This window comes from Mirounga angustirostris, unplaced genomic scaffold, assembly GCF_029215605.1.
Source record: "Mirounga angustirostris isolate CCGP_5_RB_7025 unplaced genomic scaffold, mMirAng1.0.hap1 SCAF_1, whole genome shotgun sequence".
NCBI lineage: Eukaryota > Metazoa > Chordata > Mammalia > Carnivora > Phocidae > Mirounga > Mirounga angustirostris.
The window spans coordinates 13,517,013-13,544,653 of record NW_026991709.1 but is presented as its reverse complement, the minus strand read 5'-3'; the positions used below and the strand labels follow the sequence as shown (position 1 = coordinate 13,544,653).

General features: G+C 37.5%; 1 protein-coding gene and 1 long non-coding RNA gene across 12 annotated transcripts in view; both read right to left on the bottom strand.

Annotated features, from left to right (window-relative positions):
• The window catches only part of SCAF4 (SR-related CTD associated factor 4), a 152,421-nt gene extending 125,022 nt beyond the window's left edge, over window positions 1-27,399 (bottom strand). For 8 of the 11 annotated variants that reach the window (XR_010407761.1, XR_010407762.1, XR_010407740.1 and 5 more), the window contains exons 1-6: window positions 26,949-27,399; window positions 5,029-5,112; window positions 3,892-3,936; window positions 2,221-2,382; window positions 1,014-1,149; window positions 597-736 (exon numbers count right to left, since the gene is read on the bottom strand). Coding sequence is in view for 3 of the 11 variants with exons in the window: in XM_064579560.1 (XP_064435630.1) it covers window positions 597-736; window positions 1,014-1,149; window positions 2,221-2,382; window positions 3,892-3,936; window positions 5,029-5,112; window positions 26,949-26,978 (597 nt within the window). In the remaining 8 variants the exon portion in view is untranslated. The remainder of the gene's footprint in view (window positions 1-596; window positions 737-1,013; window positions 1,150-2,220; window positions 2,383-3,891; window positions 3,937-5,028; window positions 5,113-26,948) is intronic. The other 3 variants (XM_045902561.2, XM_045902563.2, XM_064579560.1) reach the window with 2 other exon arrangements.
• Window positions 11,970-26,900, bottom strand: LOC135362724 (uncharacterized). Its single transcript, XR_010407773.1, has 2 exons — window positions 16,175-26,900; window positions 11,970-12,421 (listed from the first exon to the last, which is right to left on the bottom strand). It is a non-coding gene; the product is annotated as an uncharacterized LOC135362724 (long non-coding RNA).
• Window positions 27,400-27,641: the final 242 nt, after the last annotated feature.

Genomic DNA, 27,641 nt, shown 5'->3' with positions numbered 1-27,641 from the left:
ACATAACAAAGTATAATCATAGTATCAAAGGTTGATTTACTGAAAAAACAAAAAACAAAAAACTTAAAGGTGACTCAAAATAGCACAGGCACAAAGTAAACTGGAAAAAGAACACACCTTTTGGTAAAGGTTAAGTCTGTTGTAAATACCAGGGATACAATGTGTGTCATTTAAAGTTAAACACGTATGCTGATACCCCAACGGGCAGAAAATGATGGTCAGTAAGAGAAAATACACTGAACTGTGAACAAGGTAAAGAAATGTTTTCTAGAAAAATGTAAAAATCATCTCCAATACAAATAATTTTGAAGTTAATCCGAAATGCTAGAATCATGAGCAACAATACCAACCAGTCACCAGTTCTGAAATCCTATTCACAGGGGTATTGCTATTGCTCAGTGTATGGCTCCCTTATTTCTCACCTTTCCCACATTTCCCCTGTGAGCCCTATGACATTACCTGCCCAGTAAAGGCTTTTCTAGGTGAAAAGTAGAAATATTTCCTCCCTTGAATGTGCTCATTCATTAGGAATGGAAAATAAAAACTGACAAAAGTACCTAACTGCAAGGAATTTAATCTTGAGATAGGCAGTTTACCTGTTGACCTTGAGTTGTCTGAAACAGTTGGGCCACAGCAGCAAAAGCATCAGAGCTAGGCAACTGTGGTACAGTTGGTACAGAGTTTGTAGTGGCTTGGGGTGGTTCAGAAGAAACTTTAACTGGAGGTGGAGGTGAACCTAAAAAAGAAAAGGTCATTAAGACCTACGAAAACTTTAATCTTCAAATTTCCCTTTTTAAACTCCATTAAGCTTTTTTACTAAAATAAAGATCGTGGTACTAGACTCTGTACTATAGCAAATACATGAAAGAGCTGTGGAAAGAAAACCGTATCTTCCAAGATGTAAATTCAAATGTCTTTCTTATGGAAAAGGTCCACCAATATAAACAGACTCCACACTTCTCATGCACAAAAGTTATACCATTTTCTACGTTCACAGATACACTTGGCCATACCTTCATTATTAGTAACATTTTCTGCTACTGGGGCGGCATTACTGGTTCCTGCAGCCATATCCAAAAGAGGCTGAATAATTTCAATTTTGAATACTCCATTTTTTTGCCAAAGGTTCAGCACACGAACTATTTTACTCTGTTATGTGTAACAAAACATGAATATACAATAAATATTTGCATAAATAAAGAAATAAATCTCTAAGCGTTTTATAAACAGAAAAAAACATTTATCTTTAGAATTACGACCTGGTTAAAACTACCCTAATCAGCCTTTCTTCAGTAGTACAAACTAGAATAAAGAACAAAGAAGGGGGAGAAAAGGGGGAAGAAACAAAAAAGAAATATAACCTAGATAATCAAAACAAATATAACAAAAAATGTATTTCACATTTTCATTATATTTATGATCACAAAGAAACACCATCACTGACAAAAAAAGTAATCGTCTTAGAAAAGTAAATGAAGTGAAGAAGAATTTCTTCAGGATGATATTAACAGTTAAAATATTTAAGAAACTGGTCTGTAAGTCGTTTTATGGCCTAGTAAATATGATGGAGATCCAGAGATGTGTTATTCATAAGAAAAATAACTCATGTCCTACTCAAGAAATGATCTTTTCTCTTGTTTATTTTTCCCACAAGAACACTCCTCCAAGAATATACAGAATCCACAACACTCAAATTTATATATATACTGTTTACTGTAAATATCTTCATTCTTCTGAGTAGATTTAGTAGTATACTTCTCCCATCTACTGGGAGTCCAGTTATTATGTCTGTAATGTTCTTCTACCTTTTTATAGTACATAGTAAAATCAGCTATAAATATAAGGAATTAAATACTGTAGTCTGATTGCTAATGAATATCATTTATGCTCCAGCCTCTTAAAATGCTGGAGAAAGCCATCAATTATTGGTCCCTTCTTTCTGGAATAAGCAACAATATGAGATGAGTACTGCCTTTTTCTATGGCAGAATTTATCACTCAACTACAAGTAAATCTTTCCAACTCCTTTTTCAACAGTACAACATTCCAGAAGAATTTCACAAGAAAATATATAAACATGAGATGGCCACAACAGAAAACATTGGGTTTTATTTCAAGTTCACAGAGATCCCCATATAATTCTCTTTCAAATATATAATATACATTTAAATAGATTTAAATATAGAAATGATACAAGTTTTAATTTAAAAATTAACTATACCTTATCTTCAGATGGACAAAGATACAAATATTGGAATGTGGCGGTTATGTTTTTAGAGAATCTTGGCCCAAAAACATCTTTATCGGTTCCAAACTGATGACGAGACTGTCGCACAATTGAGTCGATTACATATAATCCTGGAACCTTGTACTCTGGTTTACACTACAAAGATAAAGATGCAAAGTTAATAGAAGAAAAGCAAAATCACAATTTGACATTAATCTCCCTTTTATAAAACTCTGTATTATCCAGTGATTGTTTCTATTTAGAAACTGCTTGAATGTTTAGCTCTCTTATTGGCTAGCATGTCAAATTTCCCACAGGCATGTACAGAACTACCAATTCTCTTGATACTTCAGACCCCCAGTATTTTACTTTCCTCTGATCCCTCTACCTCCCCACAATTTCCCAGAATCAACATTACTTTACCAATCCCTAAGCCACTTGCACACTAATCCACTTATTATGATACTCTCTACTCCAATTCATCCTACTTAAAAAAGTAATTTCTACCTTTTAAAGTCATCAAAAAGATAATTTTAACATCAATTTTAATTCTACTAAAGTAGAGTACCAGAGAAAAGAAAAACTAAGGAGAGATCACATTTTTGGCCTATCAGTAATGATTAACAAGAAGAAAAGAGAAACATACACCTATATATATTTCTGGTGGTACAACCTTTATCGATGATGATTTAGCAATAAAAGCAAAGCCTTATTTGATCCAACAATTCTACATCTAGAAATTTATTGTAAGGAAAACCATTAAGATGCATCTAATTTTTTCCTTAAGGCCAGCCACTGAAGTGAAATGTCCAAAAGGAACTGAGTAAATGTGGAAACAATCAAGCAATGGAATACTTTTTTGCAGACATTTTATGATAAATTCAGTGGGAAAAGCAGGTTATCAGTCACCAGTTTCTTTTTTATGAATGTACATGTACATAATAAAAAATGAGTAGATCTAAATATAAATATAGTAATTTGGGGTGATAGCATGTAGGTAATTTTAATTTTTTTCCATTTTACTTATTTGTACTTTGATTTGCTACTATAAAAACTTCTACTGACCTTTTTTTGGTCTGTTGGGGTTCTAACTCCTATCTCTCATCTAGTATTCAAAGGCCATGGATCAAAGACATTCACACACATTTACTGGTATGTACTACAAGGCACAGCTCCAGGTTGGGGGAGAAGATAGAGATGTCTAAGTCTCTGTTCTTAGTCCTCTGGTGAGACAGATGTGTGCTAATCACATGGTTATAAAACCAGATACAACTGTAAAACTGAAAGATGATTTAATTATGATAGCAGCAGGGAAAATCCGGAATAACTTTACAAAGTGATTTCACTTGAAATACTTCAAGATGAGTTAAATGTCAACAAAGTAGACAGGGCAAATGGCACGGGAAAGACATCAAACTCGGGCAAGAATCGTGTTGAGTACACAGGAAACTTGTTGAGTGTCTACCTCATACTAAGCACTCAATCAACAGTATTGCTATAGATTTTTGTTTTGTTAAAAACAAACTCAAAAGACTAACAAGAACACCTAGTGACAACTTTTTTTGTAGAACAGCCTTAGAAACAAACATCCAAATTACAATTTACAAAGTAAATTACAAATACTAATCATAACTAAAATGATGTAATAATGAAATGGATAGTTACCTTTTTGATGAACTTTTCTACTATTTGAACTACATGCTTATAAAGCTGAAAAGAATTAAAAGAAAATTACTGTACAGTTTACTTATTTCTACATATTCGGTAATGTAATTAGAAAATACTTAAAACCTTAAAATTGCAATCTGAATTCTCAAAATATTGAATGAACCATGACAAATAATCCCCAGTCAAAAAGTGATCATAAATCAGAAGTGAATTAACTAAAACAGAAACTACAAAAATCCCCCCAAAAAGAAGGTCCTTTTCTTAGATTTTTAATCAATAAACGTTAATAAAGTAGTGTATTCAGGCAACTTTATGAGACCGATAAGAACAGCGGAACTGGAACTAAATAATGCAGTTTCTAAAGAGACTCTGCTATTTAGGTGTGATCTTGAAAACATTTCACTTCATGAAGTCTGAGTTGGTTTTTTTTCCTTCTTTTTAATAAAAGTATGAAGCTAATACTCAGCTGACTTACGAAAAGAATTAACTAAAACAGGGTGCCTGAGTGGCTCAGTCAGTTAAGTGTTGCCTTTGGCTCGGGTCACGATCCCAGGGTCCTGGGATGGAGTCCCACGTCAGGCCCCCTACTCAGCAGAGAGTCTGCTTCTCCCTCTCCCTTTGCCCCTCCTCCTGCTCGTGCTCTCTAGGTCTCTCTCCCTCTCTCTCTCAAATAAAAAAAATAAATAACTACAACAAAGAAAAAACCCCTTTTATTCAACTCTCTACTTCTGTTAATTCAACTTTCTGATACACACACACACACACATTGGCAACTATGTGAGGCAATAGGTGTGCTAATTAGCTTGACTGTGTTAATCATTTCATAATGTGTATGTGTATCAAACCATCATGTTCTATTATATTTTTAAATACATTCAATTTTGTCAATTATACCTCAACAAAGCTGGAAAAATATAAAGTGGAGATACTAAACAACAACAAAAAAGGAAAAAAGCAGGTTTTGAAATAATATGTTACAGTTCAAATATACTGTACTGTATTAACATGTATCTTCAGCAAAAGTTAGTGCTCTCTGATTCAGGCCTAAACTAATACGATGAATTCTCATGTTTAACAATATTTTCAAAATCTCAAAAACATTTTTCGAATTAAATATATTTATTTTATTCTTACCTTAATAGCTTTAATAGCAGCTTTAGTGATAAGAATCATCTTGGCTCGAGAGATGGGAGGTTTCATATCCATAAGTGAAAAGAGCTTAAAAAACAAAAATAATTTAAAAATTAAGTTAGAGGTCAATTCCCCCCAGTTCCACAAAGATAGTGCAATTTATTAACTAAAAGAATAACAAACTTTTGGAACTAAGTTGAACAATTCAGCTAGTAAAGAAAATCCAAGCACTTTCCTATATACCTGCATCACTACCAAGAAAATACAATAGGAAAAGATATTAAAAATAGCAAAAAAGAAAAAAAAAGAAAAAACATTAAGAAATTTACAAAACCTGTAACTGAAAAAACTAAAATTTTACTGAAGAACTCAAAAATAATTTGAATGCAAACATACCAGGGGTTTCTGGACCGAAAGTAGCAATAGTATGACTCAGTATTTAATGCAAACCTCACTGAGATTTTGGAGAACTTCAAATAATTCTAAGGGTCATTTGGAGAAAGATTTATTAAATTAGGCAAGAAATTTAAAATGCTGGAATTCACAACTTCTTGATTTAGTCAGGCACAAAAATGGCACCATATTTAATACATCTCATGACAGTAAATCCAACAATCAGGTGCTCCCCATGAGATTTAACCACACATGCATACTTCTTCCAAAGTTTAAATCCAACCAAGACATAACGAAAGCCCATAGAGAGTTACAAAGATAAAATCCTGACATTAAGAAGCTTATATTTAGCTTCTTAAATTCTTCTCTTTTTTGTTTTTGTTTTGGTTAAAAAAAAAAAAAGATTTATTTGAGAGAGAGCACTTGTGTGCTCACAGGGTGGGTGAGGGGGGCCGAGGGAGACCAGCAGACTCCTGGCTGAGCGGGAAGCCCATGTGGGGGCTCCATCCCAGGACCCTGAGATCATGACCTGAGCCTAAACCAAGAGTCAGAAACTCAACCAACTGAGCCACCCAGGTGCCCGTTTGCATTTCGTTTAATCACGGGCACATACTCACCCTAGGACTTCTAAAAAGATAATTTGTGGGGTTTTTTTTAAGTAGGCTCCACCCCCAACATGGAGCCCAATGCAGTGTGGCTTGAACTCACCACTCTGAGATCCAGACCTAGCTGAGATCAAGAGTCGGATGCTTAACCAACTGTGCCACCCAGGCACCCCTAAAAAGATACTGTGAAATAATTAAGTTTCGGGGCTTTATATGAATATTTCCATTTCTTTCCAAATAATGTTGATACTCCAAATATGTAATCTCTAAGACACAGATCTTTACTAGATCACTAAGAAGCTAACCTAAGTACAAAAGTCTTTTTTCACAGGGTAAACAGCCCTATTTGGCAACATATCCTAAAAATTCAGAGAATTTTCACAGCTTTTCACACAACTACAGACACAATGGGACTATAGATAACAGTAACAGTAATATTAGAAAAGGCATGGAACGCCAGAGATAATCAATACAAGAACCAGATACTCTGGTTTAAGCAGAGAAAGGTAGAATTCTTCCATAGGTAATATTAAGATTTAAAAAAAAAAAGGGAGAAACACAGATACTAACAAAGGAATTTGTTTTTTAAAAATGTGATTCTCTAAAGAGCGTCATGATTCTTTATTATTTCTTTACCAATGTAATAAAAATTATCCTTGAGAATAAATGCTCATTAACAGAAAACAATTAGAAAGGAGACAGTAATCTGAGATTATATAAACTGATGGGAAATGAAAAAACAATTTAAAATATTACAAATACAAATTCTAAAAATGTAAACACTGCATGAAATATATAGCATGCATTTAGGATATATTACCATTTATGTTATAAAATTTATTAAGACTTGTTTTTAATTTATTAAGACGTACTTGTTCTATTTCCTTCTCTGTACCCTAATGTAGAGAAAGGGGATGCAAAAAAGTTTATACATGATCTTTAAGAATGAACAACAGTGAGAACTATTTCCCTGGTCATTAAAAGCTTAGAGAATCATATTTTCATGAAGCCTAAGCAAAAACTATTCATTTAATGTATCAAATAGCACTTCTTGATTACTTCAAGAGGCAGGAGGCAACCTGCCATATTAAAAAACCTCAGCCAACTGAGCACACAAAACAGACCAATGTATCATCGGATAAAATACTCCAGTCTGTATTTAAATCACAACTTGTTAAAAAAATTAAAATACAGCCTATATCATATAGCAGTATAACCATTCATGCAAAATACCAGCAAGAGAACCCTCAAGTACTATTATCTAAGAGACAGTAAAAAGGGTATTAAACATTTCATGAAGAAAGGATCACTTGGGAAGAGAGGAGGGAATCAACATCTGAGGGCCTACGATGTGTAAGGAAGAATTAAATCTAGTGGTATATAATTTTATTTAATCATATTAACAACTGGAGGGAGGTGGGAGGGGGATGGGTTAAATGGGTGATGAGTATTAAAGAGGGCACTTGTTGTGATGAGCACTAGGTGTTATATGGAAGTGTGGAATCACTAAATTCTACACCTGAAACCCATTTTACCATATGTGTTAACTAGAATTTAAATAAAAACATGGGAGGGGCGCCTGGGTGGCTCAGTTGGTTAAGCGACTGCCTTCGGCTCAGGTCATGATCCTGGAGTCCCGGGATCGAGTCCCGCATCGGGCTCCCTGCTTGGCAGGGAGTCTGCTTCTCCCTCTGACCCTCCTCCCTCTCATGCTCTCTGTCTCTCATTCTCTCTGTCTCAAATAAATAAATAAAATCTTTAAAATAAATAAATAAAAACATGGGAGAAAAAAAATCATACTAACAACTTAACACAGATTCTCTTCCACCTGTTTGAGATGATACTCAAAAGGGTTACTTACATCTGTTTTGGATGATGCCCAGGGAATGGGCTTGAAACTATAATTTGTAGATTTTATAGTTCACAATTCCTTTTTTTTTAAGATTTTATTTATTTATTTGACAGAGAGAGTGAGCACAAGCAGGGGCACTGGCAGGCAGAGGGAGAGGGAGAAGCAGGCTCCCTGCAGATCAGGGAGCCTGACATGGGGGCTCGATTCCAGGACCCTGGGACCTGAGGCAGCTGCTTAACCAACTGAGATACCCCAGGTGCCCCTATAATAGGTTCACAGTGCCTAATAGCACATTCATATCCTTAATACAATGCTGCTTATGGATTAAATACATATGAGAACCATTAACTATGATGGGGAAATATCAAAATATCAAGCAGGCATCTGTGCCATATATATATATGTATAGTATTGACTCAGGGATAATGACTAAACATACTGAATTTAATTTGGGATGCCTACTGAAATTCAGGCAGACATGAGAAAATGGATCTTGAACACAGAAAAGGTCCAGGCTAGAAAAAAGAGTCAAAGCCAGGAGTATGCATGAGAAGAAATTTGTAGTAAGAAGAAAGCCAAGAACATATAACCGAGGGTATATAAAAAATGCCACTGTGGTATAGAGAAAGGGGTTGCACAAATGAATAATACGAGGACAAATACCAGAAATTAAAGGCATTTGGCATGGTCAAATGTGGTAAGAGGTGCAAACCAAACCTTGTTTGGTTTGACTATTAGGTGGCTGAACAGATACCAGCTTTTGAAAGTGATTTCAAAGTCCAGCTGGTAAAGAAGTGGCAGGTGAGGAGGTAGAAATGCAGTTTTGGATCATTTTTCATTAATTTAACAAATTTCTGGGCGCTTAGGAAGTGTCAAGCTCAGTGACTGGTACATAGGGGAGGCAGAGCCGTGTTTCAGTGCTTTAGAGATGACGACCCTTAAAACACCTCTAACTTGCGAGCACTGCGATGTTTCTATCACATTTAAGTTTCTTTTTAGATGTTCTTTACTTTCCTTTACAAATGCCTTTCTTAAATCTTAAAGCTAAAAATCTGTATTTGATATAATTTATAAAGAAAAACAACACTATAGGCAGGTAGAGGAAGTTTCAAATCTGGAGGTTTAAAAAATCACCTTTTAAAAGCTCAATGAATGTTACTAATATTTTATTGACTTCTTCAAAGTACAAATTCATCAGTCCCTACCTTTCGCAAGGCAAAAAGGTTCCCAGATATCTAGATCAATACCTTCATTGGATATAGAGACCCAGAAATTATGTTGAAATTGATATATCTTAACTGTAATTATGTGCACTGACACTACCTGTTTAAATAGAAACACTAATAGCCTTTGTGGTAGTTAGATATTATAATTCCATTTTACAGATGAGAACACTGAGGCATAAAAGCTTAAGAATCTGCTCAAAATCATAAAGCTAATTAGGTGGTAAATTTAATCTGTGGTCCACCACTACCCAAAGCTCAAGTTCCTTCCAATAACTACCTAACAATAAAGAAATTATTTCATTAATACTATAATACATTATCCTGGAGGAATGAATAGCACACAGACATTAAAGACGATAGACTATAAAAAAAGTTTTATATATACACATATATGTATGCATGTAGATCCAAATAAGAAAGTATACCAATATGTAACTGTTATGGAGGGACTGAACCCAAAGATTTTTTTAATAACAAAAAATAAGTGACATAGAGGTAGAGTGCTATGTCCAGCCAAGCAGTAAGTCAGACAGAGGTAATATACTAAGTCCTTAACTGGATCTAGAGCAAAGCTGAAATTTAATAAGCTTAGATACGAAAGAGTTAATTGACATGTTGGCTGAGGAATCTCTCAGAAGTATACAACCTTGTGGTGCTCTAAGACTCAGATTATAGTTCCTGAACTTTTAAAAACAATAAATTTCTGTTAAAGTAATGATAAGAACACAAGATCAATAATCAACTGTCTGGGAAATCCTGACTCCCTCACCTGCTAGCTATGAGAAGTTGTTTCTTCATCTGTAAAATGAAAATAATAGTCCCTACTTATATTAAGGGAAGTTTAATACAAACAACACATATAAAAAGCACTTAATGCAGCACCTAGTACAGAGTAAGTACACAATAGACATTACCTATTATTACCACCACACATAATTTTGTTGAAAGGAGAAAGAATCCTGGAAATAATCCAGATAAGTGTTTTTCAAACTGTGGGCTGAGATACATTAGAATATAAAAATGAGCTTAATGGGTGTGATGGAACTTTTTTAGTGGAATAGAGTAAAAAAATAAAATAGCACTGTACACAGCAAGGGTAAGTACTGTTTGGTGAAATTTCTCAGTTTTCTGTGTGGGTATGTATGCAAAAACACCTATGTAAAATTATAAATCTTACTGTAGGGGTGACAGTCAAAGGCACTGACTCAGAGAAAAAGTCTTTTGTTTTAGAAATGAGGGAAATAAAGCCCAAACTAACTGCTGTCAACTTTCAATAATGAGTAGATTCCTTAAGCCATTAACATATTTCTTATGAACAAACTGTGGGGAAAAAAGCACCATCGAGTCAGAAAAAAATTTCATATTTTTCAATCAAGTTTAGAATACATAGTACATATAGAGACGAAAGAGGGGTAAAGATAATTTGGGCTCTAGTTATTTCTGACCAACATCCAATCTCAGCCAACAAACCTCAAGGAAAAAAACCTATTGGCTTTATATAAAAGCGTGAGAACCATAAAATTTAATATAATTCCAACAAGCTCTACTAGTGAAAAAAAAAAAATCAGATATTTGGGTATTCTGGAAAGAGTCAGAAAGACCTGGTTTTGATTCTGGGTCCAGCCATGTACACAATTCTGGACAAATCACATAATACTGTAGGATGCAGTGTCCTCAAATGTAAAAAAGACATGGTAGTTATCTACTTCAGAGGTTTCAATGAGAACTGAGTTAGTTTTTGCAGATGGAATGACTAATGTATCACCTGCAAGTGCTCAATAAATATCACTAGAAGCAGCACTCTCCCTACTATTACAGCCTCTAGTCACAATTAGCGTAATCTGTCGATGAAAGCAAGTATGTCAAAGCAGTCAGAGAAACCCATGCAATTCTCATACAAAATAGCAGAACCAGCAGTAGGCCGAAAAAGGTACAAGACCCCCTTGGAAGGCATCAGTAGAAAAATATACTTGCCAGGAACAGATGTGTTTGGCTTTTTGCTCTGTCACTAGCTGAGTGACTACAGAAAGTATAAATGTGAACACAGTCTTGCTATATGACATACAGAGAAGGCTGATACACAAAGGGATCATTCCTCACGATCCCTTATATCAATAAGGAATAGTTTCAAGAGAAGGTAAAGAATGAGAATATTTGGCCTGTGACACCTATTGCATTCATAGCTTGAGGTAGTCAAAGTTAACATGATAATCTGCTATTTACTAACAGTATAAACTTTGAGAAGTTTAGTTAACCTCTCTAAATTTCAAGGATCTTTTAAATATGAAAAGGGGGATTAACAGTATACATTTCATAAGGCTATTAGGATTAAATGAGGTAATACACATAAATCTCAGCCTAGTACCTGACATCTAAGTGACTCACTAAATAAAGCTATACAACGCCCTGAGAATCTTTACACACACATTGAGCTTAATTTTTTGTTATGCCTTACCATAATAATCTTTTTTGTATTACATCTACTTTTCAAACACTGCATTTAGAGAAATCTTCTCTACAGTGACAATACCATAGTATCAAAAACCCTTAAAGCCGTACAGCACCTTTGTACCTAATCTGGTACTTAAACCAAATTTACAACTACTTTTATATCTACAGCTTCTGCCAAATGACATAAGGCTTAATAACTCATAACTAATCAGCTCCAATGGTCACAGAGGCCTCCTGTGTACTAACCCCCAATCTCCCTTCTGGTACCTTCTCTCCTGTTCCAATTCTGAATAGTGATCTCTCCTACACAATAAAATATTTAAAGATAACTAAACATGTTTCCCACTCAACTATCTTCTTCAACTATTAGTGAAATGGTATTTCTACATCTACCCTGGCTATTCCTTTTAAGTATGATATCCCCAAATGGACATCGTCCAGATGTATTACTGTGTTAATGGAATCTAGTGAATTGGTTTTTTTTTTTTTAATGTTTCCTATTTCTGCAATAACACATTACCACAAACTTAGCTTAAAAACAACACAAACTTATCTTACAGTTTTGGAGGTCAGAATCTCGCTAGTCTGAATTCAAGTGCCGGCAGGTGCTGGAGGCTCTAGGGCAGAATACATTCCTTGGCTTTTCCAGCTTCTACAGGGTGCCTACATTCCTTTGGCTCTTGGTCTTTCTCTTCCTCCATCTTCAAAGCCAACAGGGTAGCATCTTCTCCCTTACCTTTGTGCTTCTGCTGTCACATCACTTTCTGACTCTCCTCCCTCTTTCGTTTAAGGACCCTTGGGATTACACTGTGCTCATCTAGATAATTCAGGATAATTAACCCCTTCCAAGATCTTTAACCCAATCAGATCTGCAAAGTAAGGCAACATATAATAAGTTCTAGGAGTCTGAAGTGGATAGGGAAGAACTTTTTCTTTCCTTCTTTCTTTAAAAGATTTATTTATTTGAGAGAGAGAAAGCGCGCGTGTGGGCAGGAATGGGCAGAGGAAAAGGGAGAGGGAAACTTTAGTAGACTTCTCTGAGCTCGGAGCCCAAACACAGGGCTCCATCTCACAACCCTGAGATCATGACCTGAGCCGAAACCAAGGGTTGGGCGCTTAACCTACTGTGCCACCCAGGGTCCCTGGAACATTATTTAAAAAACAAAACAAAACAAAAACAAAACAGTGCTTAATTCATTGTTAACTCACACCTATAATGAACCAAAACCCTCAAACTGTTTTCAATGGAATCTCTATCAAAACTAGATCTTCATATTGACTTTATGTTGTTTTCTGACAGTCCTTTCAATCTACTTAGGTCATCTGGAAATAATTTTCTGCTACTTGATGTAGCAGCTACTCTGATCAGCTTATAAATTTCATGAACTTTCATGAATGTGCTTTATATGCCTTCTTCCAACTCAATGGTTTTTTAAAAATTAGTAAGAACAGGACCTACTTGTGGGATGACCTGGATATTCCTTGGACACTGCCTGTCAGCTCAAATTCACTTAATACTCTCATCCTGCCTATATTTTTCTAACTTATTCATGATGAAATAATGACAAATATCTTTCTGAAATATTTGGTTTATAGTCCTTACTAGATAAAACACTTCACAAAAGAAAAAAGTTTAATTTGGTCTGCTATGGAGTTGTTAATGAATCTGTTCTGGCTCCTAGATTAGAAATTTCTAGAAGTTCATAAAACAAACAGAACCAGCAAAGATAAAAGTTATTAGCATTGAGTCTTCGATTTCTGGAATGTGCCATTTCCTATTCTTTGAAATAGGAAAAGCAGTGAAAAGAATTAGAAGACCATATTAGTCTAAATAATTCTTCTAACCCCTACCTAATCCCTCAATGTTTCCTTTAGGAATCTTTCAATGGAATACTTACCTCTATCTTTTTCCCCCCTAAACTTTAAAAAATTTGTTTTCCTGAATTTATTTTATAACGAATTATACTGATTATATACGCAGTACTCCTTCCTTGCTATTACTACCTCCAAGATGACAAATTCTGCCTTAAGCTGGTGTTATTAATACTTATTTACAAACTTTAAAGAAAAGATATGAATGCTTCCAAAAGGAAGCATTGTATGTACATTGTACATTGTCAATGTACATTGACAATGACATGCTGGTACTCAAATCTCCCTACTGACAGATGCAGATATCAGAGCAATTAATTCTAGTCTTTTTTCCTGTTTCATTCATTTGACTCAATTTATCAGACACATGGGTTTCAACCAAATCAAGGAGTTAAATCCAACATAACTTTAATGTTTATTAACATATAAACACTTTATAAAAGTACACATTGCATTTCTTAACAAAAGGAAACAATTAGGAAAAAAAATTAAGATCATTTTTCCTGCAAAGATGCTTTTGTCCATCTAATTACAGCCTGAAGACAACTCTATAAAATATTGCTAGAACAATTAGGGAAGGGATAGTTAACAGCTCCTTTTACATGGCATTTCACTTTATGCCTTAAATACACTTTACCAAAGGTTTGTTCAAACTAATACTTTCTTAATACTGGGCAATTTGACATGATGGGGAATGGGTTGGGAAGTACAGACAATTGCAAACCAATCACATGAACAATGCCATTCTACCAACTCTGCCGTTTTACCTGAAAGTAGAACATGTACAAACAGTAAGAGACAGTAAAATTGAAAAATATGTACAGAAAAGTAACTCAATTAACAAAGGAAACCCCAATAGCCAATTAACAGAAAAAAAAGTTCATCCTTACCAATAATCAAAGAAGTACAAACTAAAACGAGATACAATTCTTCAATTGTCTAACCTGCATGAATGTAGATTAGCATCAAGCAAAGAGAGCCCTCTTCTGATGAGACCTAATTGGGGAGTTTTAATTTCAAAAGGAAATTTAAAGCTATATATCAAGAACTAAAAACAAACAAACAAAACAAAACAAAAACAACTTATCTTTTAAGCCAACAATTCCACTTCTAGAAGTTTATCTAAAACAATAATCGTATGTGCTCAAATCTTCCATGACTATTTTAAAATTAGAAAATAATTTCTTGTTATTAAAAAGATCTGGTAGCCATATAAAAATTTCCAAACACAAGTGGAAGGGGAAAAAGACTAAAACACTATAAAATGTTAATGCTATTCAGTGGGATGGTATTTTCTTTTATTTCCTAATTTAATTTTACATAACTTGCACTAATTTTAAAAGGAAAAAAATTAAAATCCATTGATTTTAAAAATCAAAAACTTTGTGTCTGAGACAAAAATGCATTTCTCAACTTTTGATTATAAATATAATAAAATAAATATAATAAATACACAGAACCATCATTATCAGATATATCTTATTCATGGATTAAACCTTGTCTTTGAAGTTAACAGTTACCAAAATTTTTCAAAATTATTAAACATATTTTTTAAAATAAACTTAAAATTTTGCCCCTTTAAATCCTTATAATAACTGATGCCCTTGTGGATATAAAACCCAAATTTGAGAAATCACTATCTTTGTATTTTGCTGACCTCTGCACATTAAAGAATCCCTTTAATTACTGACATACTTTACTGCCAAGCAAATTCTGACTTCCATAGAGTCAAAAGTCCTTTGAAACCCACATGTTTTAACCAATTTTCAAAACTTGCTTAGACGAAGGTCTAAAGAGACAAGACAGTCTGGCATTAATATGAAATATTCCTAAGATGGAGCAAATGTACAAGGCCTTTTAAAACAAAGAGTGAGGAAAAAGAAACCATTGTCTCCCTGCTCCTACTGAGCAGTCTTTCATTTGACTTAAACACTAGAAAATAGTTCCATTTATTTCTCCACAAAATTCACTTTTCAGATTTCTAAAGATCCCTAACCAGATATTTTTACAACACAGCTGCACAGAATATTCTCAAGTTAAAAAAAAAATTTCATACTTTTCCTATATGCTTTACCTTACTACATCCTCCTACAAACTCTCCAACTTTTCTCCTAGTTCCAGAATTTGGAGTAATGCTTTACAAAATACACATCTATAAGTGCAAATAAAGAACATTAATATTAAATACAAAACTACTTTTGAGTTAACTACTTATATTTCTATGTACATTAAGAAAATAGAATATGGCAGGGGCGTCTGGGTGGTACAGTTGGTTGAGCGCCCAACTCTTGGTTTTGGCTCAGGGCGTGATCTCAGGGTCTTGAGTCTGCTCTGCACTCAGCGGGGAGTCCACCTGGAACTCTGTCTCCCTCTCCCTTTGCCCCTCCCGCCAGCGCTCTGGAGTTCTCTAAAATACATAAATAAACCTTAAAAAAAAAAAAGGAAAGAAAGAAAACAGAATATGGCAAACAACAGTTTAAACATCATCTGCATTATTCCCACTTCTTAATTATATCACCAAGCCCTATTTGTCACCATTTGCTGCTGGCAGAACTAATTTTCTAAGCAGTTAATTTCTCACAACTTACTCTGTAAACTATGTCCTTAACTTATTCTTCACTTAAAACTAACTCTCCTATCATTTCCAAGAATCTACCCTTTACCCAAAAATTTTTTTAAAAATAATCTGTACACCCAAGCTGGGGCTCAAACTCACAACTCCAGGATCCAGAGTCCCATGCTCTACTCACCCAGCCAACCAGGCGCCCCTCACTCAAAACTTTTCACTTTAGAACCAAGGCTGCCTCGGGAGCCTGGGTGGCTCAGTTGGTTAAGCGACTGCCTTCGGCTCAGGTCATGATCCCGGAGTCCTGGGATCGAGTCCCGCATCGGGCTCCCGGCTCGGCGGGGAGCCTGCTTCTCCCTCTGACCCTATCCCCTCTCATGCTGTTTCTCTCTTTCTGTCAAATAAATAAAAATAAACAAAATCTTTAAAAAAAAAAAGAACCAAGGCTGCCTCTCTTTAGCAGGGCTTTTAACCCATTCAGTTCCAGCTTAGGACAACGATTTTTCTATTCCTTAGCTACATTTTGGTTCACCGAATTGCAATCAATCCTCCACTTCTTTCTTTTCACTTGATCAAGAAATAGGCAGGTGATTTTAAGAAATGGCAAATATTTTATCTGTGCCATTGCTCTACCAGCAGATTCCAGATTGCAAAATTACTTTTACTGTGCCTCACTAGTGAACTTTACATCCCCCCAAATTGGCTACAGAACATTTTTGTGAAGGGCGTCTGCCTTCAGCTTGGGTCATGATCCGGGATCCTAGGATGGAGCCCTGCATTGGGCTCCTTGCTCAGTAGGGAGCCTGCTTCTCCTTCTCCCTCTGCCCCTGCCTGTGCTCTCTCTCTAATACATAAAATCTTTAAAAAAAAAAAAAAAAAAATTGTGAATTAAATATTTCCTCCTAGACTTCAACAGAAGAAATAAAAATTAGGGGCGCCTGGGTGGCTCAGTCATTAAGTGTCTGCCTTCGGCTCAGGTCATGATCCCAGGATCCTGGGATCGAGCTCCGCATCAGGCTCTCTGCTCAGTGGGAAGCATGCTTCTCCCTCTCCCACTCCCCCTGCTTGTGTTCCCTCTCGCTATGTCTCTGTCAAATAAATAAATAAAATCTTTAAAAAAAAAAAGAAAAAAGAAAAATCAGTTCTGGATATAAAATTGTTTGATTAGAAGAAAAAAGAAAAATTATCCCATACTTAATGTATCTCATTTATAACCAGTTATTTCCACAAAGTTGTCATGAATGGATTTATGCGCAAGTATGGGACTAAAATTGAAAATGTTAGCATTTATTAAATCCTCAATCAATTTAAAATTTTAATTGTGAATATAAATTAGTGAAAGAAATATAAAGGCCTAAAAGTGCATTTAAGTTTTAAATATGGATTATCTATGCATGACTTAAAAACTTACCAAACTTCATTATTCTTAAACTTCTACAAATCCTTCCAAAAGTATACATTTTGGTGCACTTGCAACCATGCTTCAGATGTACAAAAGTTGTTAGTGATCCCTCTCCTCTCATAAACACTCCAGCAGACAAAGATCCACTGCTCAAAAACCTTCAGCACAACTGTGTGGGGCTATGGACTGGGCTCAGATGGGTACTCAGAGTACTCAGTCAAATCTCCGAACTGCCATTTCTACACGGTGTGACCTTGGTCAATTCACACCACCTCTTCGGTTTCCTTACCTTTAAAATGAAAAGAATGGAAAGACACACCTATATAAAACTCTTAGCCCATTAGCTGCATCTGGCTGGTGGGTTAAGGAGCAAATGCAGGATTCCTTTCCTGTCCTTCCCCTGAACTGTCCCCATTGGATTACTTAAAATAGCATGTAAAAACTAAAGATACCCTATAAAACAAACTTACGATTCAGGATCAACAAAATAATTTACAGTGCCTCTTGGTAGCTACTAGATACTGTTTTCAATGGAAAGAAAATCAGATTAAGCAACAAAACAATGGAAATGATGTGCTAAAAACTAACGTTTTCCTATTTTTTAAACAGGTTTGAGATATAATTCATATACCATAAAGCTCACCCCTTTAAAGTATACAATTCAGTGTTTTTTTGTTTTTGTTTTTATTATATTTAGAGTTGGGCAGCCATCAGCACTATTTTGTTTTAGAATACTTTAATCCCCTCCAAAAAATTCCATGCCCATTCCTCCCTGCCACCAACCAATAATCTGTCTCTATGGATTTGCCTATTTTTGACATTAAACAATAATTAAAGCCTTTATAAAGATTTGAACATATCTCCAATGAACCCCAAACCTGGCTGTCCTTTCCAAAGGGATTTATTATTCAGCATCTCTTAATTAAGGTGAACGAGGTGATATATGGCCATTAAAGTCTAAAGAATATTTTGTTTCCTAAAGGCTTAAAAGGCGTATTACTGTAAATTTCCATATTATAGGCTTCTTTTCAGCAGGGTATAATTCTACTTCAGCTAAAACTCAGCTCTGACAAAGTCAAAAGGGGGAAAAAAGTAGAATAATCATGATAAAATGCATAAAGATATATAATAAATATTGCAGAAGGAGATTTACAGACTACAGAGTTGGTCAACTACTGCTCTCTAAGGTAACAGTGGGACAATGGGAGAAGCAAATACAGGTCAGGCAATCAGTGGGTAAATTGTCTCTAAAGACTCTAAATACAATTAATAAAATTGACATCCTTTTAGCATCACTAAGCACTGGCAATTCTAAATAATATCACGTATAAAATATTCCTTCCCCTAAAATATGTTGTTGACTGAGATGCTTAAGTTTTAATCTATTGCTGTGGTGACTTAAGTTTTAACAATATATAAGCATCAAATCTATACACTTTTACTACATATCCTCTATTAAGCCATCTATTCTAAGTGGAAATTCATTAGGAAATCCTCCAGTTATGTGGTGAGTGCCCAAAATATGCAGATTCACCATACCTGTTCATCTGGAGAGTCACTACAAAGAGATTTAGGATAGCCTGCACTTAGGCTGTTTCTTTCTCCAATCCTGTGGTTCCAATATACGTGTGTGTATGTGTTTAAAGAGTACATTCAAAATACGATAGCTGAGTGCAATTCTTCTTTCTGAAATCTATTTTTCTGGTATAAATATTTACAAACAGCCAGAATCAGCCCTGAGCAACAGTATAGTGGAACACAGAGCTTGAAGATCCATGAATAAAAATCATGGAGAATGCCATTACTACTCTACAAAATGTAAGGAAGTAGACATTTACACATAATTTAAAGAATGTTTAACTAATAGAAATCTATACTGAATTTTTCGGTGGAAACATTTCAGTGAATTTTTTTTTTTTAGTGAGGAGACATTTGAAAGTCACTACAATCAATGTGGAAAGACATTCTAGATTTTTAGATTTATTGTGAAGTGGTTTTTTCCTAAATTTCTAACCAAAGGTTAACTTATATTTAAGGCTCCCTAACTAGTGTATGTCTGTTGCTTTATATACAGCTTTTCATAATTAAAACTAATAAAAAGTATTCTTTAATCAATTATGGGTGAAGACTGATCAAGCGGGCTATAACTGTCTACGGAACACAAATGTGTGAAGATCATCTTGACAATCACTAACAAATATGCAGAAGGTAAGGCTTGAAAAGAAACTGGAATATCATAGTAAGTCAATATGACAGACCAGTATGTAGGTAAGCTTTTCAAAAAAAGTATCAATGCAATTTAAAAATATTAACTTTTTTCCACTGTTGTATATATATATTTGCAACCGGCATAAAGTTCAGGTTTCTTTCTTGGCCATTCTCATGATTATTTCTGGAATTAATTTTGTTGTAGCAGAGGGATGTATTAAAAAGAAAAATTGTGCTCTGGATGTCAAATATGCAAGGTGTGCCACTGCTCTACAGTCTCTTCCAACTAGGATTACTGACCCACATAGGTTTATACCAAAATCACCAATTATCCAAACACAAATTATAACTTTCAGAAGAACTTGGATGGCCCTCTACTTTTCACTGAGCCCTGCCGTCTCCCCCACTACCCACCCCGTGACTCCATCAAAACTTTAGCTTCTAATTCTTAACTTCACTCCAGAGTTACATTGGATTTCTTGCAAATTCACTACTAATCAGTACAATGTGCTTCACTGGAATATCAAAGTTTCTATATTTATGCCTTCACAAGGACCAATAAAGAGCTCTAGCTATAAAGCAATGAAATGTAATCAATAAACCATGCAAATACTTAATAGGACGAAGGTGACCAGGGTATAATAAATTATAATACTGTTTGTGAAATCTTAATAGTTCTCAAAAAAAACAAGAAACAAAAAATCGTGATAGTACACTGCTAATCACACATAATATTAACAGAGAAATGCAGACACGTCTCTTGAAGTCTAAGCTTTCAACAGATCTTTTCAAGGCCTAGTCCTAAGGCAAGCTGAACTACTACCAAACTCTACTTTTTCCTGTTCCATAGAAAGAGTATTAATCAACTAATGTTACCAAAAATTTGAATAATGGGCAAACTGCTTATTCTACATAGCTGATAACGTCGTGTAGCTTGTTTTTAGCTCATCATTAAAGATGTATGCCGTTGCTCTGAAGTATGCTTAAAAAAAAAATCTGGCATATTATCTCAACAAATGTTATGAACAATACTAAGGGTCCATCATTTATGTAAGAACTTTTTTCCTACCATGTTACCAAAACATATTTTAAAACAAGACTTCAAGGTGTGCAGATATCTACACAAGTTACCTGGAATGCTGAAGTAATTATATTCACTTGGGTTCCATGGCAGAGAACCTACAATTTATATCTGGCAAAAAAAACACCCTGCCCCAATACCAACTACCATTTGTCAACTTTCTGCCAGGTAGTTTTATGTCCTGAACCCTGTTTCACAAGATTTATAAGCCAACTTTTCCATTACTCCAATTTTTCTCTGAATTAGCTCCTTACCATGTGTCCATGTAATTTTTTCTGAAACAAAATACTAAATGAAATGTGAGAATTCTAGGGTAGAGGTTATTTTCAACAAGAACATCAGTGATAAATGCTGCAACAGAAAGCTCTGAAGAGCCAGCATTATTACATTCACCGTAAGGCCAGACCTCTACTGTTGTTGGAGATAAGCAATTCTCTGAGAGTCGAGAAAGAGCAGAGGAATACCATGATAACTTTTAGTATCTAAAACTCCTGTGGTAACAGCATAACATGGTCAAATGAGGCAAGAAAAAAACCTTCAATTTTACTTCAACTGTGGCCTGGTCCTCTACATCTCTTTCACACAGTTAAGAATCTTGTGTCAACTCTTTGTCCACTGCTTTAGATAGACTTGGAAGGAAATGATCAAGAACAACTAAAGACGAACATTAACAGGTTTAGAAAAAAATACTTAAAGTATCTTCATCATCTGATTTAAATTCTGGAAGATAACCATACCTAGTAATCAAGAGGTAAAACATACGATAGTCCATACACAAAAATTTCCAGTGGGAAAAGAAAGGGGTGGCAAGTTCCCCGCTGATATGTGGAACACAACTCTTCCTTCAGGATAATATGGTGGTTCAAGACTGACAGCCCAGTGGTAAGTGTACCAACATAAATTCATACATAAAATATTCATAAAGCTTAATCTGAGTTTAAAAATAAAAATGAATGTTAAAGTTCTTGTATTTTCTTCCTGCACTTCAACATAACATTGTATGTACACCACCTCAGTATCTCAGCGCTGTAGTTCTCTAAAAATAATCTGAGGATCCCTGGGAGTCTGAGTTCCTTTCAGTGGTCTGTGAGGTAAAAATTGTTTTCATTTTAATACTAAAACATTTCTTGCCCCTTTCATTCATTTTCTCACAAGTGTACAGCAAAGTTTTCCAGAGGCTACCTGATGTGTCTAATTACAAGAGACTGAATAAAGAAGTAGATATGAGAATCCAGGTTTACAAACCAAAGTTTAAATGAGATTTGCAAAAATATAAAACAATGTCACTCTTCTCACTTTTGGGGGGGGAAACATTATTTTTCATTTAAAATGTTATTTATGTTAAAATATAATGGATTTGTGATTTTCAATAAATGTATTTCTCAGATTAAATTTCTAAGATGATAAATATCCCAAAGACATATTATATATATATGGTATCATCCACAGATACAAAAGCTCTCTGTAGTCCTTAACCTTTAAGAGTTAAAGGAGTCAAGGGGCGCCTGGGTGGCTCAGTCGTTAAGCGTCTGCCTTCGGCTCAGGTCATGATCCCAGGGTCCTCGGGTCAAGCCCCGTGTCGGGCTCCCTGCTCGGCGGGAAGGCTGCTTCTCCCTCTCCCACTCCCCCTGCTTGTGTTCCCTCTCTCGCTGTGTCTCTGTCAAATAAATAAATAAAATCTTTAAAAAAAAAAAAAAAAGAGTTAAAGGAGTCAAAATCCAAAGTTTGAGAACAGCTGCCCCAGAGAGACTCTTATACAATGGAGGTATGTTTGAGAAAGTTCATGCAGTGTTTGTCAGCAATAACTGAGAAGCAACTTAAATGTTCATCAACTGGGGAACCAGATAAGTAAAATATGGTTTATTCAAATGATGGCATACTACCCAGCATTAGAATGAAATCTTAATATTAACAACGTTTGAGAAAAAAAACCCCACGAGTATATATACCACTTATGCATATCAAAATACAGATTATATACTGCTTATGTACCACAGTGATTGATACTAAATGCATTTTGATTGCCTCTGTGGGAGGAAAGGACTTTAACTTGTAATACTTTAAGCTTAAATTAAAAACACTTATAATAGTAACAACTGTCCATTCTTGTTATATCTTCTCTGCACTTTCTTATACTTTAAGTCTTTTTTTAAGAAAAGATTTTATTTTAGAGAGAGCAAGTAAGTACAGGTGTCCTGCGCTCATGCAGGGAGGGGCAGAGGGAAAGGGAGAATTTCAAGCAGACTCCATGTTGAGCTCTGAGCCCAACCTGCTTGATCTCAGGACTGAGCCAAAATCGAGTCTGATGCTTAACCGACTGAGCCACCCAGCTGCCCCTAATTAAAAGTCTTAAAATCATAAATGCTGCTCCCCTCCCAAAAGTGTGGGAAGATACAATCTGTTGGGATTAGAAAAGATTGGTTAAAGGCTAAAAATGAAATCAATGGATTAACCAATCTGTAACTTTCATTCATTCAACAAACTTACAAAATACCAAACTCTTCACATTAAGGAATACATAAACATAGCAGAAAACAAGTATTGGCTATAATTAGTCACTCATTTTTTTCACTCATCTTTTTACAACACTTAACAAAGCGTCTCACCATAAAACTCCTGTTTAAAGGGTGTCTTTAATAACTTCATTCTTTTTATCTTCCTTCCTGTATCAGAGATACTGACCTCTTTTACCCGTGCTGATCTGTACCCTTCCTTTTAGCCACAATTGTGTTCCAAGCAAGCCCTTTTATTTTTAAACTGTGCTTCTCTACACTTACCCTCCCCCAACATGCTCAAACTTCTACTCCTGAGACCAGGGCTTCAACATCACTTATTAAGGCTAAGATCACATATATGCTATACAAACATACAAATGGCCTACCACTAGTGCCTCCTACCCTGTTAACTGCTCTTCTTTCCCTTCATTCTTGAGGCAACTTTGTCCTTAAATCCCTCACAACCAAACTTCTAAAAAAGACTACATTTGTGACCTTTATTTCCTTATCTCCTTCATCACCACTCAACCTTAAACTTCAGATTCCATTACTCTCAAATTTTAGTAGTTTTCTTAAGTCTTAACCTGTAACCTGTAACTGTATTATACAAAATATTATCTTTAGGCAGCAATTAAGATGGGGAGATGTGCATTCAAATCCCAGCGCTACCATTAGCTGACAGTATGCCCCTGGGCCAGTTATTTAACTTCTTTGAAAATCAGTTTCCTCATCTATAAATGGATGTCTGTGCAAGGTTGTGGGAATATCAGACACGTATTTATAAAATGCCTGATACGCCATAGATGCTTATTAAATATTAATTCCTTTTCTCCCCCCCTCAATTTTCTCCAGGGCACATCTGAGAGTGACTCCCATATGTCTTCCTCTATTTCTTGGTTGCTTCCAAGTTTGAGTCCTACATGCCCAACTGCTTGCCAAAAATTTCCACGTTGACTTTTCCACTCAATCTCAACCTGTTAAAAAACCAAACATATTTCCTCTTCCACTAAATATGCTTATGCTAACTGCCTGACTTGTGAGAGCAGCATCACCACTTTCCCAGCACCTAGAATGTGGGGGCAAAAGGAGCTTATTAGCCTTTCAGATGGCAGGTCCACGGATCCCTCCTCTCCCTACCACTATAGACAGGCCAAGTTCAGATTTTACTCAATTCTACCTCAGTCCTCAAAATGCCAATCTTCCTCAAATCTCTGCCTTCTACAATATATACAAATCAAGCAGTTTTCTTGATTATATCACCCCACTACTTAAAGCCTTCAGTTTATCCAGAGCCTAAAAGTGAAATTTAAACACATTAGACAGACATGAAACTTGTCAGGCCCCGAATTACTTAACCATCTTTACTTTCCAGTAGCCTTTGGAATCAAACTACTGTTCACTCCTCAGCACTGTTGCCCTTCAATCACTACTTTCTACACCTTCTGAAATCCTAAAACTTACTCCACCTTCTCTTCCCAAGTCTTCACTGATCCCCCATAGCCATCCCAGGGTATTTTTTAAGAGCCCCAAAGGAAGTTGTTCTATCACATGTTAAAGTTATTTGCCTAAGTCTTGTGTCCTCTATTAGATCAGGCTCCTAGGGGACAGAGATCCTTGGTAGTACCACAGTATTCAGGACAAAGCTTTGTAGCTGAGCACGCATTTAAAAGTTTATAGAATTAAAGTAAGACTTGGGAGATTTGAGGTTACAAGAAACTAACCAATAACATTTCATGAATGGGGAGTTATAACCGAGAAGGACTACAAATCAAACAACACAAGAAGATGAATTTTAAAGTCAGACTAATTTCTCCAGAAGAAAGTTTCTTCAGAAATCAGAACTGGCAACACACACCTAACATAATGTAATTTGCAGTTCATAAAGAGTAGGAATGGAAATAAAAATTTGAGCAGAAAGGTGAATAATGACAGGAAAACTCTCATTTTGTACATTTTAAAAAGGTTAAAATACCATTTCCCTTTTTTGAGAAATCAGTATCCTACCTTATTTTTGTTTTTCAAAGTAAAAACTCCTGATCACACTTTTCCAGAACGTAAGATATTTTGCTTAATGTGCTTACTGTCAACTTCCACACTGCTTAACTCAGAATTAAATACTTCTGATCTTGAGAATACTCTAAAAATCCCCTTCTTCATTATAAGTTGACATTAAAAAGAGTCAATAAGGTTTTATCTTGGGAAAGAAATGTACTTATAATTTTTAAAAACTGTTGTACCATTTGTAAAATTCTCATGCATTCAACGCATATTGGCCTCCTATGGTGAGAGGAGGAGGAAAGAACAGAAACTCCCTGCCCTCATGGAGCCAACACTCCAAGTAAACTTCGCCTTCAAGAAACCAAGTCAACTTCCAGACCTGAAATCTTTGGAGCAATATCAGAAATTCTCTAGCCATCAAATATTAGGAAATGTTATTTCGTTATTTTGAAAATCATCACACTGTCCAACACCAGTTGCTACTCCAGTTAAGACATTTTATGCACCCATCGGTTAAAGACAAATCATTTCTAGGATAATCTGTAAGGCAATAAAAGATCCTAACTGCCGTGTTGCTGGAAGATCCCACATTACGGGACTGCAAATCTAAAGGAAAGTTACCGCACGTTAATTCTGTTACAAGTGAAATTACAAAACCTTACTGTGAGATGCAAGTTTTTAACGCCGTATCAAGACATCTAGAGCTACAGCACTACATCTCACTTTTTCAATGTTGGGTTTATCTTCAGTGTTTGGAAAAGGAAAATAATCCAACTCAACCTATGACAAGTTTCCATTCTGTAACTGTATTTCAAATCACCAATGGTCAAGTCCCCTCTCCCCAAATCGATTCTGATGAAGAGGACGTGTGGACTCTACGCTCCAAAAACAGCACCTGGAATCAGACTTGAGATAAAACTATAGAGCTTTAAGGCGGCAGGCAGCTTTGTTCCCGGTTTGGGGAGGTTTTCACATGTAAATGTTCCCCTAGAAGGGAGCCGCGGATTAACTACCGCGGGAGGAGTGCGAGGGTGGGGGACTGGAGGCCAAAGCCGGCTTTCTACCGGACTGAGGCGGAGCAAGTACTCCTCTCCCATTCAACTTTTTAGGTGTCACGTTGGGGCCACCGAGCCCATTAAGAGGATTGTGTGCATGACTGGAAATGATAAGGAGCCACCCCTCTTCATTTGGGAACCCCATTTCCCACGTATGTGAATCCCGGGAGAAGGGGATGAACACCCTCTCCAACTCCTCCCCGACCCGGGATCAGAGTCCAGCCGCTGCCGCGCCGCGGCCTGAGCAACAGGAGAGCCGAGGCCGCTGCTCCGCCAGCCCAGCGACCGGCAGATGCTCCCGCTCCCCCGCCCCCAACCCCACACGCCCGCCCGCGCTTCTTTCTTAGCCCCTTGCGGGCTCCCGGCACTGCGAAGCCAGTAACGGGGCTGGGAGCAGAGAGCGAGAGCGCCCGGACCTGAAAGAGGGCGAAGTTAGAGGCACCGGCGCAGACGCGGGCTGGGGGAGGCCGGAAGGGGGCGAGGGGGCAGCCCGAGGTCGCCGCCCGGGGGTGGGCGATGGGGGAGGGGTGTGGGGTCGGTTCCGTGGCCGCCGCGACCTCTCCCGGACCGCAGGCCGCTGCGCGCAGGCCCCGCCGCCCCGGAACCCGGGCAGGAAGCGTCCCCACCCCGACCAAAGCTTTAAACCTCCGGCGGCGGGAGAAACGGAGCCCCGGCTCCCGCGGCAGGCCCGGCACCCCCTAGCCCCGAGCACTCCTCACCTCCTGGTTGAAGGCGTTGACGGCGTCCATGTTCGCGCTGCGGCGGCGGCTGCTCCGGGCCCGCCGGTCACATAGACCTCGCGCCGCGGCGGAGCGGGGCCGGGAACCGGCCGGGCCTGAGGGGCGGGGGGGAAGCGACGAGCGGTGGAGCCAGAGGCCGGGCAGGAAGAGGCTGAGGCCGAGGCGGCGGGGCGGGCGGCAGAGGCGGAGGGTGGCGGGCCCCCTCTCAGTCCCGTTCGGAGGATGAGGAAAAGGAGGCGGCGGCGGCGCTGGGCTCCAACATGTCCGTTTGCTGGTGGCGGCTGCGCTCTGCGTCTCGCTGACACGGCCCCCCGCGCCCTCACGCACTGGCCCACACTGGCCCGACCGGCGAGCGGGCGGGCCTCTCTCTCCCTCTCGCCAGCGGGATGGCGGCAGCGGCCCGAGTCCACGCCGCGCGGGGCACCCTGGGACGGCTCGGGCCTCCCAGCGCTTCCTGTGCCCGGCTCCCGCCCCGCCCCGCCCCGCCCCGCCCCGCCCCGCCTCGGGCGCGCTGGCCCCGCCCCCGCCCCGCCCCCGTCCCGCGCGCCGCGCGCCCGGTTGCTGGCGCGTGACGCCGGGACGCCGGGCGCTTTCCCGCCGGCGGTGGCGGCGGGCCCGGGGGATCGCCTGGCACTGAGGCTGGGCCCCGGCGAGGGCGCCGGAGAGCGCGGC